The sequence below is a fragment of the Epinephelus lanceolatus genome, chromosome 2, assembly GCF_041903045.1.
Source record: "Epinephelus lanceolatus isolate andai-2023 chromosome 2, ASM4190304v1, whole genome shotgun sequence".
Taxonomy (NCBI): Eukaryota; Metazoa; Chordata; class Actinopteri; order Perciformes; family Serranidae; genus Epinephelus; species Epinephelus lanceolatus.
This window is the reverse complement of record NC_135735.1, coordinates 32598220-32617171: the sequence shown is the minus strand read 5'-3', so window position 1 is coordinate 32617171 and position 18952 is coordinate 32598220. Positions and strand designations below refer to the sequence as shown.

The window sequence follows — 18952 nt, the reverse complement described above, 5'->3', positions numbered from 1 at the left end:
AGATGAGGAGCAGTGCAGCAGAGGTATATAACAGTGAACAGAAGGTAAGAGGGAAAGAGACAGGATATAATGAAGGAGGGTGTGGAGGAGGCAGCGGGGGTGTGGTGTGGAAACATAGAGGATGAAGAGATAGAGGGGAATGTGAAGTAAATAAAACGATATAGGCAGAGGAGGGACCGTAAATGACGACGAGGCTTCCAAATCGCCTCCATGCCGGTGCCCTGTGGTGTCCACTTGTCATCGTACAGCCCCCACACTGACAACATTTTCTCTCCGTGCAATATTCCCACACATCCCAAACACTAAAGGAGATGTTTAGTTCTTTTTTTATACTTTAAATGTCTCTACATTTATTCCCTCCTCTGCTGCCCCTTGATTTATTTCTTTTCAGTTCAGCTCAGTTTTTCAAAGCTCTCTTTAGTGGGCAGTTTGTTAATTTTTAACAAGGGGGACGGACTCGACTTTTATCCCACTTCTCTGATTGTTGTCTTTTGTCTCTTCTCCTGTGCGTTTATCTCACTCACTCGAGATGCACTCATGAACTGTAAAAATTATGGATGTGGTTCCTGTGATATTACCCAGTGGTTTGTGTACTCTGGTTCTGAAGCCTCGAATCTGGCATTTCAGCTGTTGCCATCTTGGTGTTTTTGAGCCAGAGATGACCATATTTGGTAGAGAGGCTGGCGTTGTGGAGGAGCAAGGGGTGCATCTGACTGAGACTGAGGACACTATCGGCAGACAGTCTGTCACTCAAGCTATCCCGCCCTTAATTTTGCGTAACTTTAAGCCTTAATAAAATGTAAATGATTGAGTGATATAAAAATTCCCTCCCTGCACGGTGCTCATAACGGAAGAAATTAGCTTTTGAGGCCAAAACAGTTTTTGGACCAGGCTGTAAGTTGGGCATTTTAACATGGGGGTCTATGGGGACTGAGTTGCTTCTGGAGCCTCAAGTGGACGTTCAAAGAACTGCAGTTTGTGGCACTTCATTTTTCAGCCCCACAGGTTGCTGCTTGGTCACAATGCTGGAATGCAGATGTGACTGGCTAAATAGCATTACAGTAGAAGACAAAACATGTACAACTGACTTATGGCTAAGCCCTGCCCTCAAACGCGATGAGCCAATCACAGTGCATATAGTCATTCCCATACACTCGGACATTCTCTGCCTGGACGTTCATTGAAATGCATTACAGAAAGTCAGTTTTGTTCGGTTTTGTGAGCTTTTTCTGAGATTTGAAGTTTATAAATGGTCAAACGGTGGGCATGTGGTACATGCAACTCTGACACAAGGTATCCTGAGAGGCTGGACGACGGGGTGTATTTTTTACACTTTCCTAAACCACATCTCAACCGAGAAAAGTGTCTCCTTTGGATAAAGTTGTGCGGTAAGGTTAGAACACAACATCAACTCAACGTGAATAAGATTAACAAGGATGTCTACATCTGTTTTAAGGTAAGTCAACATTGTGTTTGAGGCAACAAACTGTCACTTTGCTGGAAAGAAATATAAAGTTATCTTTAACATCTCTAGCTAACGTTAGCTAAAGTTAGCCTAAAGTTAGCTCCTAGCTGCATTGTTCATCATGTCACCTTGTTTGCTGGGAGTTCATTAGCCTATTTTGTTCTAGTTTTTGTACTTTGGTGATCGTACATCATTGTTAGCTGTTGTCCAAAGGGCTCTAGTTAAGCTAACGTTAACTTCTGGAGCTTAGCTTCATTAACAATCTGTAATCACAGAGATAACAAAGGTTGGCAAACGTTATGCTGAATGATTCAATGTAAATACTGTAGCACCAAACTAACGGAGAGACACTCTTGGTAAAGATGGTAAAAAGGCCGTTATCCTTTTCTCATATTCTGAGCCAAAAACCTTAACTTCAGTGGCACTTTATCTTGTTGTTTTTGATGGCGACGGCAGTGAGATGTGTTTCACAAGCGTACACTGTGACCTGTAAATTTTGGCTTGTAATTTAAGCTTTTCATCGACCTTCTCAACAATAAAATGATGAATATATCCCTCCAATGTGTAGTTTAGGCCCTTTTGGTTACTTCTCAATGACATCTTATCGTTATGTCCCCAAAAAACATCAATTGCCTCCTGCGAAATGCTGTGTACTGTGACACCTGCCATAGCGTCGGTCACTGAATGCTGATATTTTGTCCGAGTGAGTGGAGGGGGGCGTGGCTTAGCCGTAGGTCAATTGATCTGGGAGTTTCCTTGTCTGTTAAACCACAAACACAAATGACACAAATGCTGTGCCAGTTAAAATAGAAACACTAGGTCAAAATTTAATAATTCTTTATAATTTATCAATTAAAGGTTTCAGTCCAGATAGAACGGCATATGGTTCCACAACCAGGGGAAAGAAAGGGATTGCAGGCCAACAAGGGCGACAAATTTTGGCCATTTCGCTTACAAGTGGGATGGTGTCTCTCCTTGTACCCCTCAAATCACCTACTGACTCTGTTTCAGCTTCTTAGCAAGTTCTTTATGGGCACATCAGCTGAAAACAGAAAGCTATCAACACTTTTTAGATGTTTCCAAATCATATTGCCTTCCTTATTTCAGTTCCTCCTACTGCACCCGCACACATGGGCAAGGAATGAGGGGGGAATATTTAATCACAGATGCTTCTTTGTGTTTCTCTGGGTGTTTATGTCTATCTTACCTGTCTTACCTGCGCTGGCTACAGTGTTCTCCTGCTTGCACTTCCCAATGGTGATGGACACATCATCAATGGCAATATCCCCCTCGAAGCTCGGGCCTCGAATTCCTTCAAACACAATCTGTTTAGGGAAGACACAAAAAGACAGAAGGATGCTGGGTGAGTAAAGTATATACAATATATTGTGTATCTGGTGAGGCAAAAACACAGCCGCTGCACTGCTCAAACAAACTTGATTCAAACGTAACCAATGAGGATTTCTGTCTAAGTAACAGTTCTTACAACAAGTAAATAAGATAACAATGTTTTCCATATATTTTAACATCTAAATAAAAAGGAAGTGTAATAGTGAGACTCTTTCAATTCAGATTGAGCATAAAAGATCTCAGACTGGTCAAATGAATGAATTAAATGGCAATGCATTTGTGATTATGCTGAAACATTAATTAAACAAACAGGAGAGATAACAATATGCATACTCTTCGGTATTAAGTATGCATACTCTTCGGTATTAAGTATTTAGAAGTTGCGTTCTTATCCCATAATCATTTGTGGACTCACAACAACAAAACCAAACAGGAGAGTCATCTGAAAACTTTCCAGGCGACTTCCCCATCTTAGCCACCAGCCATCTGGTTTTGACTGACAGCCTAATTACTGTGGTGTACCAAGGCACCCAGCTAATCAAAAACCAAGCGTATTCTGTGTGGAATATGGGGAGGAAAAAAGCAAATAAACAAGGAAACTTTGTTGCTCTGAAATAACAACAAGGCAACTCTCACGACTGTAGTTGTTATTGGCTTTAACTGCAGACTTTGGAGCTTTGTAATGTTTAATTTAATATATGATAGTCGAAGTGCTCGCTGTGTAATGATGTCTGAGGGATTTTCAATCCTACAGTAATAATGGCTCATTTGATCTGTTAAGTGGTTTCTACAGAAATGCGCTCCATACTGAAAACGGTGCGTGGGCTGGCACATATAGCAGTGTTTTCATCTGCCATCCAGCCCCTGAGCAAGGCACTTAACCCTTCAAGCTATTCCAGACATATACGGGAGCATATGTGACTGTGTGTATGAATATGATGCTGCTGGAAACACTGCCTGCATATATGTCTGTATACATACAGTACATAACAGAGAGGGAGCAGGTGCATGCATGGAGGGGCGCCAAATATGCATGACTGGCCACCCTTTAAGATCTCCATCTGTTAAGACCAATGTGCCCTGCCAGATTATCAACAGAGTATTTACAGTAACTCAGTAAACAAGCAGAATGGACCTGCCATCAATTTGTGTGTAAATATATCAAGCTGCTATACGAAGTGGGGGTTCACTTAACCCAGTTCTGACACGCCAAGGAGACAATCTGACCCAACTTCATGATCTGAGTCAATAAAAGGTGGAGAATGGCGGAGCAAACACCACGGTAACCATCTTGCACTGCATGGGCACTCTATTACCTGTGTTTTAATCTGCAAGTGTTGCTGTTGGTGCCAAACAGCGATGTCAGTTTGACATATCAAACAGAAATTCACAGGGCAGATACCTATAATCTATTCATTGCCACGGACAAGGAGCAGCATGGCTGTGTGCATGTGAAGTAATTTCTCCAGCTCACCTCTGCAGCGTAATCTTGAAAAGCCAAGTTAAAGGTGAATAAAAAAAGGATGGTGGAAATTGATAATTCTTTAAATGTTCCTAGTTGGCTCAACCTCCTGCTCCGTTATTCTAGCTCTTCCTCAAGAATCGTCAAATATTTTTCGCCTGCCTGTGCGACCTCTGCCGCAGTAATCAGCACACACTACAGGGCACGCCCTAATTCTTCTTCTAACCCCCAACAAACTTGCAGATGTGCATATACACAAGTAGCCTTAATAATTTGCTGCTGTTTCTCTGTGTCCCGCACTGTCCTCCAAATAGAGAGCTCAATCAGTTACATTCATAAAGGGGAGAGAAACACAAAAGCAGTTCCACCACTTTCCCACTTGCTTTCCAATGTAGCCCCGAGCCAGAGATCTTCTTTGAATGAATAAATAAAAATAATTAGGAGAACCTTGAAACTGATTGGGTGGTATGGAGGGAGAAATAAAGGAGGTGCAGCAGCACAGGCTGAATGGGTTTAGCTGGTCGGCTCATTTGTGCAAAAGGGTTATTTGAATTACTAGGCTGAGGGTAGCTGTGAGGGAAATTATGGGGTAGAGGGAAGAAACTAATTGGTCAAAAGGCCATGGTCGTCTAATTTATAAATGCCACAGTGCTGAATCTTCAGTGTGTGGCTGTGTTTAACATTTTCTTTTATTTATGTGCTTTCTTCAAGTCCTATTCTCTGCGTAAACTCTTGTCACTAATAGAACCAGTGCAGCACACGACGGGATCCCTGTAGGCAACAACAAACACACCTACAGTGGCACTTACCTGGAGCTATGCATGCCTGCCTCTGTGCAGCCGCAAGCACGACTGCATTAAATGAGTCGAAGCACAGACACCAGATTGTTGTATAATTAGACAGGATGAGAAAAATAATTGGGAGAAGGAAGCCCAGAGTCTATAACACCGGCCTTGACACACAAATATGCAGAACAACAGCACAAATAACCGACCTCCTACATAACAACACGATCGCACCGAGCATAATAATTTAAGAAAAAAGATTAAGATATCAAACAGAATGGCACAACACAAAGCAATGCAATATCCTGCCATGCAATGCAGGATGGCAACACAGTGATTCCTAGTGTTTATTTTTTTCTGGAAAGGCTCAGGAAAACAGGCCTGTGCCCTTTCGCTGAATGTTCACTGCTGACAGATGAAGCTGAAGTGTGAGTGGCGAGTGCCAGCAGTGCCTCTCACTTAAACATCACTGCTGGGCACTGTGCTGAGGTGAAGTATATCTTGAGTTTCTCAACCATGGGAGTGACAAGGTTACGTGACACAGGGTCATGGAAAATTTCAGGACCAATACTGACAACTAATATCTGTCAGATATATTTTAGTTAAAAAGATCAAGTATATAAGGTGCGGTATTTCATTATTTTTGTATAGCCAGTACCAGAAGGAGAATACCAAAGAATTCTGTTCTTAAAGGTCCAGTGTATAGGATTTATGGGTATCAACTTAAAATGAGAATATCTGTCTCTTCATAAGTAAGAGCTGTTTATATCCACATAGGGAGTGGGTCATCATCTATGGAGTTTGCCATGTTCAGCGCCATGTTTCTACAGTAAACCACAATGGACGAACCAAACACTGACTCTAGATAGGGCCATCCGTGTTTTCGAATCAGCCACCATAGAGGCAGCCTTGTGACATGAGCATTGGGAAAACACTGATTTTTTAAAATGTGAAACTGTTTTATCACTGTTTTTTTTTTTTTACTGATTTCAATCAATGGGTTTGTTTGTTTTAGAGAGTAAGAGACATCTGTGGGTAATTCAACTCATGCTAAAAACCTCCTAAATGATGAACACTGAAGGAATCATAACCAGTAGAAGTTTCAGCTAGCTGCAATCTGCAATCCTTACCACTAGATGCCACCAGATCCCCCTAAATCTTCTACACTGTTCCTTTAAATTTACATGACAACTTGGACATCTCTCTAAGTGCTAAGGGTCATGAGAATGTGGGATGTAAAAGTGGAGTCACAGGCCATAAAAGGCTGATGCTATATCTAATGTGCCTGACATTTAACTATGACATTTACAAAATACTCAAAAAAAAAAAAGCATCACACTGTTTTGAAATGGTAAACTACAAAAAAAAAAAAAAAAAAAATATGAGTAGAAATCTTAGTTCCTGTCATAAAAGTGTACAGTGTGACATGGAGAGTATGTGTGAGGAGGCCTGAGTGAAACAGACAACTTGTGTGTGTGTGTGTGTGTGTGTGTGTGTGTGTGTGTGTGTAACTGCAGGATCAAAGGGTGTTCAGTAAAGTGTCAGGTTGGTGTTGTGAATGTGTCGTTTTGTCGAGCCTTGTAACCTTTAATGTTCCCATTGATGTGCTGTCCATATACCAGAGGGGACACAGCCGTGAGAGAGCGAGAGAGTGTTTGTGTGTGTGTGTGTGTGTGTGTGTGTGTGTGTGAGAGAGAGAGAGAGAGAGAGAGAGAGAGAGAGAGAGAGAGAGAGAGAGAGAGAGAGAGATGTACAGAGACAGCTTTGAAATACTGGTGCATGAGAGACTCGGTGCAGTGTGAGGCACACAAATGTGGGTTGGCCTGGTTTCCAACAAGCCCCCCAGGTACCAAACACTGCGAGGAACACAGATGGCCTCTGGGTAATCCACAGAGGAGTGAGTAGGGACACAAATAATCTACTACAACATGTTACCTCTTTTTTTCTCCTTTGTAACTCCATTGATTTTTATGTGTACATGTAATTTGTGCTTCATAAGTTGATCTCAGTGAACAAGCAGCTACGAAGCCAATTCACTCTGATTATTTCAGATCTCAGACAGGAACGTGATTGGCAAGACTGCAGAAGTGAGACAGATGGTGGTTCTATGGAACAATAAAAACATTCAGCAGCAGCAATCGCTACAGATATAATGATTGACATTTTTTAAATGTGTATGGGCAGCTCAAACAAAAGTGTTTAGTTTTCCCTAAAGATGCAATGAACCGAAATCAAGAGCAGAGGAACTCATACAGTGGCAGTTCACATTTCATGAATTCACAACTTGAATATACACAGACAGTAATCACGGCCAGCAGGCAGTAAACAGTTTAAATTCTAATGCTCCCTTATCGGTTGGCTCTACCACTGTTTACAATAAAAGCCTTGTATTAATGCAAGCCATCGGCTTGGCTACAGCTCTTTGAGAGAGGCAGGAAGGGAAGCTGTTCTCAAAGACATCATTACTTTTGTTGGGCGGAGCACAAAGAGAGGGGAAATGCAGAGACGAGTGGCAGCACCTCAAAGGCCTTCGGTGTATGCAGTCAGTGAGCTGTGCACAGGACTAGAAAGTTTGTGTTCTCCATGGACACGCTCTCAACATGAAGCAGAAATGAAACAAGCATCAATATGCAGTCGCTCCTGTACTCTTCAGCTGAATTAGAAAACCATATGAATGTTGTTCAAAGGGGAAATTAAAGAAAAAAAAATAGATAATGGACAAAACAAGGTTATCGCTGTGTTTTTTTTCCTCGGGAATTTAGGTTAATGGTTTCTTTAATTGTAGAGAAATTGCATAGCATTAAACTGCAAAGGACTGTACACAACAATTCTGCTCAAGGCCAAATAATAGTGGCTAATTCTGCAAACAGTTTGATCACATTGCTTTAGAATCCCATTCACAAAAATGCAGTAGCGAGGGTTGAAATCACGTGGGGAGTGGATCTGAAAAGGTCAACATGTAACACCTGGCCTGAACACCACAGCCTTCCTCCCAACCTTGATTCAACCCGCTATGGACATGCCTTTGAGATGGAAAATTAATGTAATAGAACTGACATTTACAGTTAACATTACCAGATTTCCAAACTTCTTTGAAAAGATCAGAGAGAAACAGTAAGACATAGACAGAGCAGAACAAAGAGTATGTGAAACTAAAACTTAAAGAGACACTCTACTTATTTTACCCTGCATGTTAAAGCCAATTTATGGGACAAAGGAAATCCTACTTAACCTATAAAAGACATTGTATTATGTCTTCTGTGGTTCTGGAGATGCTTTGTCAAGTCTGAGAGAGTAACCCTGATGATTGTGTAAGGGTTACTAATTATTGGCTTGGGCAAGACACTACGCATTAACTGGAGGTGCTGAATTTAAAAAACATGGATGTTCACTTGGCAGGGAGGGTCTTTCGGAAGATACAATCGACAATCGGACAATCGGAGCTTGACCTAGGGTCAGGAGATCTTTGCTGATAGGTTCTGCTTCATTGCATCAGCTTTACAAAGACTGAACATAAACATAACTTTTGTTCATTTACAAGGAAATTCAGTCTCATATAAATGGTTCAGTAAATGTATGTTAAATGTTGACTGTGAATTCAGTAGACCGACATCACAAGAGACTTTTCCGCTTTAAAGGGGTTATGGGTAATTTACATATACACTGCGGTGGAGGCCCAACATTTTGGACAAAGCACTTGTGACTAATCCTTGTGCAACACTTTGTCTCTACAGTTTTAGAATTTTTTTTAGAAATAGGCAATGAATATAGACAATGTTTGGATGCCGTTTAGTTGCCAAAGGCTGCTAAGCCTTGCATCATTTATTTGTGAAAACACAGCAATGCCGAACCCAATCCTTCGCCTCCCAGCAGCCAAAACAAAATCCCTGGTCATCTTTAACAGTCCTCTCCTCCTCCGTAAACATCGCTAAGCAAGAGTCTGAGACGCAGCGAGCCACGGCAGTTGGCACAATAAACTTAATAGCACCGTTCTTTACAATTTCAAATTGGGGAAAAGGAGCTAAACAGCAGAACACAACAACAGCAATTGTGTCAGGTAATTCCCATTGTCAACAGCAGACAGCTCAATCATTATTATTGATTGTAAGGAAACCAGCACTCCCCGGAGACAGAGAGAGAGATAGAGAGCGAGAATGAGAGACGGATAGAGGATGGAGGAAGACAGGTCAGCTGGACAAAACAACAGCAGCAGAGGGCGGTGGTAGGAAAGGCAGCGATGACAGCTGAAAGAGAGTAGGGAGGACGGACCGAGGGAGAAAACTCAAGAGAGGCAGACAGGTATGTAGTGGAGAGAGAAATTGGGTTCACCCTTCTTATTTCATTTCATCAGGCCCTTGGGGAGCTCGATACATAACACAGAGAAGTAAGAAAGACGGAAAAGTGAGAGTATGGGAGGGAGAGAGAGTAACAAAGTATGTTTATCAGTTCGCCTCCTCTGGCTGGTGCTGGGATCAAGGCTGCATGCTCTCTACATTATTTAACAACTCTATTTGTTACACAGCAGCGGTATGTGTGTGTGTGTGTGTGTGTGTGTGTGTGTCTGTTTATGTGTGTGTGTGTTTGTATGTGTGAGAGAGTGTTTAACAGATAGAGCAAACTGAAGAACTGAGATACCTCTTTAAGTCATTGTAAAGGTAAAAAAATACTGTAACCTGATTTAAATGATTATACTAGAAGGATATTGAATGTATTATCTTTGGTTTCCGTTTGTTACTTAAAGGGACAGTTCACCCCAAAACAAAAAATGCTTATTTTTTTCTCTCATCTGTAGCGCTATTTATCAGACTTGATTGTTTAGGTTTGAGTTGCCGAGTGTGGGAGATAGCAGTTGTAGAGATGTCTGCCTTCTCTCCGATACAATAGAACTACATGGCACTCTGCTTGTGGTGCTCAAAACTGAACTTCATCTACACCTGCCAACTGTATCACTACGCAGAAGAAAGTGCGTCTATTCATGGATGAAAGGCTTGTGTTTGTGGCAGCATGAGATGTAAACATGGTGTCCTCCTCAGCTGGGCTGTAATGTTAGCTAGAATAGTGGTGCAAGGTGAGTTAGCCCTTTCTTGAAACTGCTCACAACAAGGTCTGTAGATTATCTTGAGCAACCAGGTCATGATTTCTGGAAGAGTCATTGCTGTTAAGTTTTTTTAACATGTATTTTTTGGGAGCTGTGAGCACTACAAGCCAAGTGCCATCTAGTTCCATTATTTTGGAGAGAAGGCAGACATCTCTACAGCCAGTTTCTCCAAATATTGACAAATAGCACTACAGGTAATAGGGGAAAAAAAATGTGTTTTTGATTTTGGGATGAACTGTCCCTTTAAATGCTCTACAACTGTAACAACTTTGTGAGATCATCATATATTTTTTGTCATTAGATCCCATGGGAAAATGGTTTTGTACATTGACAGAAAAAAATACAGAGAAAAATAATGCTGTATGTTGTGACAGATATCATTAACAGAACACATTGCATTTCTTTGGCATGCTGAGCCTCTGGTTTACTTAATACTGCAATTACTGTATGACCCTCAGCGTGCCATCATTACAAGACAACAACAGGTTTTCCCTCCAACCAGACTGCAGCAGCAGATTTCACTGATTAACAAGTGTTCAGCCAGAGACAGATCCTGTGATAAGCTGCGAGCTATAGGCAGGAGCGGACATTTTGAATTTATAGAGCAGGAAAAAGCTTGTTAACTATGTCTAAGTTCCATCCTCATAGGCCTTGACAGTGGGCATGCATGGATGGAACTAGTTCACTTTAATGAAATGCAGTCATACCTGTAATGCTATTACTGTAAGTAGACCTTTGATTTTAATGATATACCAAAATGTAAAAAGGGAATACTGAACTTCAATAGAACATCAGGAGCCCTACATTACAAAGTAGTAAACACATTTCCAGGACACACTTTGTCAAGGACGCACCAACAAAAAACATGTGATGGATTGGACAAATGTATACATGCATGACTGTAAGGGCACCAACCGTACAGTACATGCATGCAGAAACATTAGAGACCACACAAGAGGGACAAGTGAAAAATAGTCATATATGAGGCAACCTTCAGTTGCCAAGGAGACAATCCCTCTCTTGCATGCATGCATCCTTTCTCATTCATCCATCTTGCCTCACCTACCTTTGCCTGAGTCACGACACAAATGGGGGGATGAATATTTAAGATGCATTAAGTGCTTTATTGATGAGACAAACACACCTTCACACGTCTCGTTCCTTCTCGCTCACACACCCTCTTTCTGTGCCTCTTAAACACCTCCCACTTTGGGAACACATGTACACGGTTCTCCTTGCTGTCATCTTCTTGACTGTATAATTCCTATTCATTACCAGCAGGTTATGATGTCTGAACCAATTAAGCCACCTGCTTTAACACTGCATAGCCACAGTGTGGAGAGGACATGGCTCTCCCTGGTGTCTGCCTCTCCTGGCACAGTGTGGGTAAACTGTACCTTTGTTGTGTCAGTGGTGTTTCTGCATGGATTTTCATCTGTGTCGTGTGTGTGTGTGTGTGTCATTCAGCACACACTATGTCTGTTGGCTATGTTGAGTGGGCAGCTTCTGTTTCTGCTTTTAAGCTCTGAGAAGTGATACCTTAAGACCTTGGTGTTGAACAGGAGGTCTGCAACCCCAAGGGGGATCCTCAGAGTTACTGCATAATTTAATCTAAGTTAAATGAATGATGAAATGAAATGAAATGAAATGATGAAATGAACATAAAATATGTCTGAAAATAAACATTAACATGAATTAAAAATATTGTTACCAGAGATAAACTGGCCCATTTGTAAAAGCACTTATCCATAACGGCAAGATGAACTAGTTTGCTAACATTTATGTACTATTGAATCATATTGGCCAGTTAGTTGTATTATTATTCAAAGTGTACAGACGTTCTTGTGAGCCGCAATGGATCATTTTGTATCTTCTTTTTGAGCCAGAGAGTCTGACATACCATGGACCTCAAAAGGCACTGGCAAAAATGCAGAAGGGGAGGCTAATGCACTTAGCCATGCTACAGTTGCAGCAGCTACAGGCAAGTGCAAACAAGAGAGGACCCGGAAATATTCAGAGAATTATCTCAAGTGCAACTCAGTTTTATACAAGATATATATATGGGGTCCTTGCTCCATCTCTCTTTAAGCTTGGGGGTCATTGGCCTTAAAAACACTGAAGATCCCTGCCATAACAGATGCACACTAACACTTGTGAAACCACTTGTGAAATACTTCAGGCTGCTTTAATGTGGGGATATGAATAAATTCTGTTAACACATTGGATGTACTTTTATGTGATACTTCGACAGGGTAAACCACAGTGTCTACAGGTATCAGGCACTTAAATATATTGCTTTTTCAAGATAGTTTTTCATCAAATTTAAGACTGATTTTTGGACATCATTGTTTTCTTATTTAAGCATTGCAGGTAGGTATAAAGGTAAGTAGTTTATATGTAGTCCCATGCAGAGTTAGGTTTTATGGAGGAATATGGTTATTATATGAGTTGGGTTAATCTACATTTGGCCAACAGGAAAGTGCAAGTATAAAGTAAAAAGACAGTATTAGGTTTGGTGGTAGGTTTAAAGATTTTTAACAGCAGGAATTTGGACTTTCAGGTGGAAGAGCTTGACTTGTTTTGAAAAAAAGAAAAAGAAAATAAAAGACGGATAAATGAAACTAGATAGACTTATCAATGTCAAATTTAAGACTATTTAATGACTGTTAAGGCCTAATATTTTAGAATTTAATTTAAGACATTTAAAGACTTTTAAGGGATCTACAGACACCCTAAACTCTACCTGATAAAATCCCATAATAGTAATTCATGTACCTTAATTTTAATGTATTCGGATTTAGCTTTTTGTAATTTTTCAGACTAGAAGGTGAAATTTTCACACTGAATTTAACTGTGGTCATCATATAAACAGCAATAGTATGCCAGTAATTCAATTTCACACACACACACACACACACACACACACACACACACACCTATTTAAACATCAGTATGTTGGCAAATGAAACAGAAAATAACCCAAAATTGATTGTAGTTTTGTGAAAGTAACTGTGTGTTCTTTTCCCCAAATTACAGGTTGCCGGGTGAGCATCATCACGTATGAATGGCCATTCTCTCATTTTATAGCAATCACGTTATATGCTGAATTTGAAGTGAACTGAAATGGACTCAATGATATAAATAAAATGAAATATAAAAAAAAAAAAAAAGATAAAAAGGTAATAGAGGATCTGGCGGCCAGAAAGTGTGACTGCTTAAGAGATGACACTAAGTTAACGCCATGGAGACGTGCAAATAGAGTGTACTGTACACTGAGAATGTGTGTGTGTGTGTGTGTGCAGCAGTTTGAAACTTTTGTCTCGGAGACTCGTTAACATGCAAATACGATAAAATCTGCACCATCCGACATCACAGAGGAGCCCTAAAACATACAGTATGCCCACTGTTTCAGACTTAATTTTCCCTTTAATGGTGAAAGAAACATGGTGTTGCAGAGGCATAGTTAATGAAGAGCAAATGCAGCCCCCAGCTAAGGCCTTCAGCCCACATTCATCATGGATTCAATTTCCCCCATGCACGTACAGAGAGTATCTGGAATCATTACAACACAACTAGCAGGCATCCCCTGCTCATAAATAAGCCTGTTAATTGACCTGTCATAGCTAATTGCTGCAGGGGATAGGAGACTAGTGTGTGTGTGTTTAAAGAAGAGTTTGTATGTGTGCATGTGTGTCGATCTAACACAGTGTTTGTGTATGTAAATGTGTGTGTAAAATAATGCAGACAGATACATGGAGAGAGAAGGTGTGTGTTTGTGAGTGTGTGTATGGAGGGGTGAGTGTATGAACAGTTGAAGACTCTCCTTCCTGGGTGTGTTGATTTTAGAGCCATTAGTCATCAGCCTTGAGACATGGGGGTGTGAAGTGGACCAGGGCAAGAATCGACCCAACCGGTCCGCCTGTCCCAGCACAGGGCCAGAGAGAAAGATAAGCAAAGAGACAGAGAAAACAGTAACAGAAAGAGATTGAGAAACACACACAGGAGGATAGAGTCACGCAAAACAAAACCCATCATCTTTTCTTTTTTTTTTCTTTTCCCTCACTTTTTTTCCCCCCTCTCTGCTGGGTTGTAAAGTTACCGAGGTACACGCACATGCACACACACTCACAAATAGACACGGAGAGTGAAAAAGACAAAGCCGGGAAAATGAGTGAGAGAGGAAGCATTGTGTCCAGTCAGAAAGAAGGACTGAGTCATAAAGTTTACTCGGCCACATCCCAATAGGGAAGAGCTAACTGCAAGCGCAGCTGCCAAAGAGCTAGAGGGACCTCAATGATGTGTCAACAGACAGTGCTCAAACACAGGCGCTTCCTCTGTTATGTCTCCCAGACCATTTTCCTCCACTATTGACTGAATGTGTACAGTGAACTTAAACTTTAAACTTCTGGTGAACTTAAACAAGAAAAATTATAGCTCAGCTCAAACTAAGGAAGGCTGTAGCCCACAAGTTTAATTTGAGCTTGGTCAGAGTTTTATACATGAGAAATTGTTCTCACCAGTTCCTAATCATGTTAAACATAGTTTTGAGGGCACGGTCATTAGTAAGTAACTAACTATCCTTGTTACAGTGCATAAAATATGGCAGGCTAGGCACTGGCCCAGATGTAAGCCTATTATACAGTAAGCTGTTGTTCATATACATTCTCTACAGGGCATTGGTTTCCAAAGTGCATCTGTGCATTCAAACTGTAGACATGGTAAAATATACACTTAGGGGCCACTTTATGAGGTACACCTGTTCAACTGTTTGTTAACGCAAATAGCTAATCAGTCAATTACGTGGCAGCAACTAAAAGCATTAAGGCATGTAGTAAGTTCAAACCGAGCATCAGAATGGGGAAGAAAGGTGATTTAAGTGACTTTGAACGTGACATGATTGTTGGTGCCAGATGGACTGGCCTGAGCACAACCATCTCTAGGGTTTACAGAGGAGGGTCCGAAAAAGACAAAACATCCAGTGAGTGACAGTTCTCTGGGTGAAAACGCCTTGTTGATGCCAGAGGTCAGAGGAGAATGGCCAGACTGGTTCAGGATAATAGACAGGCAACAGTAACTCAAATAACCACTGGTTACAACCAAGGTCTGCAGAAGACCATCTCTGAACCAACAACACGTCAAACCTCGAAGCAGATGGGCTACAGCAGCAGAAGACCACACCAGGTGCCACTCCTGTCAGCTAACAACAGGAAACTGAGGCTACAATTCACACAGGCTCACCAAGACCACATTCTCTGAAAAGATAAATAACATCCTATATGCACATATCCAACTTTCTCTCTCCTGATAGAGACTCTGATATTGAACTCAGGGAACTGGTCGATACAGGGTACCTATCTGAAACCAGTGCTCTCTTTTCCTCTTCACTTTAAAATCCGTGTACCTCTCTAAGTGGAAATTACTTGGATTATACAGGTGATGCTGTAATTATAGATCGCTTCGTAAAGAGACACTTAACACCCCATTAGAGCTCGGAGACATTCACATCCCATCATTCTCTGAAAAGATGTTGATGATGTTATTGTAAAAGGATTATGGAATTGAGTTGTTCAATTTCTTTTAAAAGGCAGCGACCACAAAGCAGCATTTAATTTGGATTGGTCACATTTGGCTTATCCCAATACATGCTACTTTGTTTTTTTTTTTGTATTCTATATTACTTTCTTTCTCCTGACAGTGGGAAGCTACATATGCATGCTATTTGAATCCTTCAAATCGGTGTGAACCCTTGTTCTCTGCCCTGAGATCAGCACATTCTTGATGAAGCGAATAATCCTCTGGTTACTGTGTGGATAGGCCTGCTGCTGACATTCAGCAGAAAATGAGCTGAATGTTCACTCAAAGGCCCTCATTTATCAATACTCCCCTCAGTACTAAAATGTCAAAATGCTGTATCCACACTTATTTAACAAAAGAAAAATGCACCCCCGGTCTCTCATTTAAAAGCTTGCGGTTAATTTATATTTATCATATTTTTTCATTGCCTTCATTAGTACTACTTTTGTCACACATTTGTGCAGCTTGATAAGTAATGATGTGATACTGCATCGATTCCAGTGGACAAACTCTCTCATTGTTTACTTCCTGAAACTCAGGTGCTGGCAGATGCACTGACAGGGCAGCTGCTTGCCAACAGAGAGCTTGAGTTCTTTTTAACCTTACCACCCCTCTGCTGCTAAAAACCTTTATTTATGTCCGATGTCTGTTGATATTTTACCTCCACTGAGTGATTTTGGATATGCGCTAATTCTAATATGGCTGTATATGAAGTGGCAATGATTCTGGGGGCTTTCAAAGGAAAATTTAAACTTTCTCTGGTTCTTTGGAGCTTTGAAAGTTACTGTAGGGAATTTCCTGTGAAAATTTAATCAAATTCCAAGCAGAGTTTAGAGCCCAATTCTTTTTAGTATTCCCACAATTCCTAACAGTCGCCAGAGTATAAACCCCGCTGTTTTTTCGAGGCTGCAGTGGAGGCCTTCCTCATGGGGAAAGACACAGAAGAGAGGAAATGGCTGCAGTAGAGGAAACGTCTCAGAGATGAGAGAGATGGCAGAAAAAAGGAATGCAGTGAACATTAAAGCATATAATTCCATTTTTTTCTTTTTTTCTACTTCTTAGAGCATGACAAAGCAGACCTGACAATGCTGTTGGCACGTGAGGGAAATGAATCTTCAAGAGGCGAGTGCTGGAGGCTGATTTCAATTCAGAGGTTGAGGTCTTTCAACAGCAAGCAAACTGTAGTCAACTCACAACAATTGACCCGGTCATACCTTTAAGCCTTGTTATGCAACACATCTCAGCTGCTTAGTGTGGCTGCAAGGAAGGGTGGGAGTGGTGTGGGGGTGGGGTTACTACTGTCTTTATTTCCCCTTGTCCACCAAAATAATCGCATGTATCCAGGTGTTAAACACTGGAGAACTCATTAAAAAAACAGTATAGACTTCTTTCACATTGCCAGTAGACTAGAGCCGAGTGTGCAGCTCTGCAGCAGATGAGTGTGCCTCACTGTGATTAATTTTTACTGGTGTCACGTTCGATGTTTGTTACAGCAGGCCAGAAAACATGTTAATAAACTGTAGAAAGCAACATGTCGGCCAATGAAAATGTTACCGTGGTCACTTATTTTTATCTATCTATTACTTATTCTCTCGCTCTTTCAAACTCGGTGCAGACTAACTTGGCATTGTGTTAAAATGGAAAGATGTTTGCATCTCCCTAAAATTAGCGTGTTCACTCGGATGTTGTATTTCCATGACTGATCGGAGCTGGAGCTGATAAATACCGATGATACCGATACCGGAGTCCTTTGACCTGGGTTAGAACGCCAATTGTAGCTGTTTGTCATTACATACAAAAGCCAGATGTTCGCAGGTGTCAGTGGGTGTTTTTTGCAGTGAAAGGGGTTTATGAAATACAAGGTCTTAGGTTACATCCACTAGTCTGTTGTGAGCATGTTTTTCTATGGAAAAAATCCGGCTAGCTGTTATTCTCCGATACCCCGAACGAGTTTTGTGGATTAAAAAACTACACTGGACTTCTTGTCTGCATGAAGGTGAGTAAGTACTGTCTTTATTTTCATTCTAAAGTGGCCATTTCCTTTAAAGGTCCACACAGTTTAATATATTCAGCATCATATTTAGGTTCTGCCATGTCATTGAGCTGGTTTGCTGTCTCTGTCAAGTAGCTGTCTATTTGTCACTCACTCCACAGCAGGAAACTGAAAGTCAAAATAAAAGTGCCACAAATTCCCTGTACTTCAAAATCACTTGCAGTCCATCCAGCATGGACTCACCAACTTTTGGACCGTGGCCCACCAGTTGGGAACCACTGATCTTAACCCAACCTTTTCCTTTACATAACGTCAAAAGAGGGTGCTACACACAGGAGTGGAAAACCATTCCACGGGGAACAGACTTTGATATAAACACCTGCATAGCAAGTGCAACTCGCAGTTCAGACAATGCACTTACCGGTAACCTTACTGCTGAAATGAAGCAGTAAGTTTCATGAAGAAAAATCAGTACAGAAAAAAAATCACATTTTTATGCATATTGTGCTTGCCAGGTGTGAAAAAACAAGTCTGAATGTCAGCTACATCGGCAAAGAATTTGTGACAACAGACTGAGCTGAGGCATCAGACCTGTCTTGGCAACTATCTTCAAGTGAATGATGATCACAAGACTTAAAACAGAAGAAATGAATGTAAACCAGTTCACTTTTTGTGCTTTAATGTGTGTTTTTGTCTCCTTTTTTTAATCTGTGTGAACTGAACTTTGATCTAACTCTTGTAAAGTATGAATATGCACATCACTGGCTGTATTGTTGCTTTTATAATGTTGGGAGGAAAAGTAATTGCCACATGATTACCTGGAAGGGTCCACTGGGGCTGATGTCGAAGAATGCTTTCCTCCAGTCCGGGCCCTGATGACCAGACTTGGTCCACACCACCGAGTCCACAGAGGCAATGCTTCTGACTCTCAGAAGCACATTAAGAGTGCCTGTGAAAAAATAAATACACATGCATTCCCACAGGCACACACAGCCACACACACAGACAGTACAGGTCATTAGAAACTGTCAGCGAACTGTCAATGAGCAAAGACTGACTACTGTGTTATATTAAGCTGGCAACAGACTTTAAGATCATTTAAAACTAAAGGCAAAACATTTAAATGTAACGACCCACACATGATGACTTATATCTCAACAGTCAGAAAGGAGCACATATTGAATGAATGAATAAATATAGTGGACGCACTAAACAAACACTGAAG

The 18952-nt window shown here is 41.0% G+C and overlaps 1 protein-coding gene across 2 annotated transcripts in view; it reads right to left on the bottom strand.

The window, feature by feature from the left end:
* mdga1 (MAM domain containing glycosylphosphatidylinositol anchor 1) overlaps window positions 1–18952 on the bottom strand; it is a 234347-nt gene that overhangs the window by 10644 nt on the left and 204751 nt on the right. Inside the window, exons 16-17 of one of the 2 annotated variants that reach the window (XM_033627130.2) lie at window positions 18546–18676; window positions 2673–2790 (exon numbers count right to left, since the gene is read on the bottom strand). In XM_033627130.2, coding sequence (XP_033483021.1) covers window positions 2673–2790; window positions 18546–18676 — 249 coding nt within the window. The remainder of the gene's footprint in view (window positions 1–2672; window positions 2791–18545; window positions 18677–18952) is intronic. The other variant, XM_033627141.2, reaches the window with a different exon arrangement.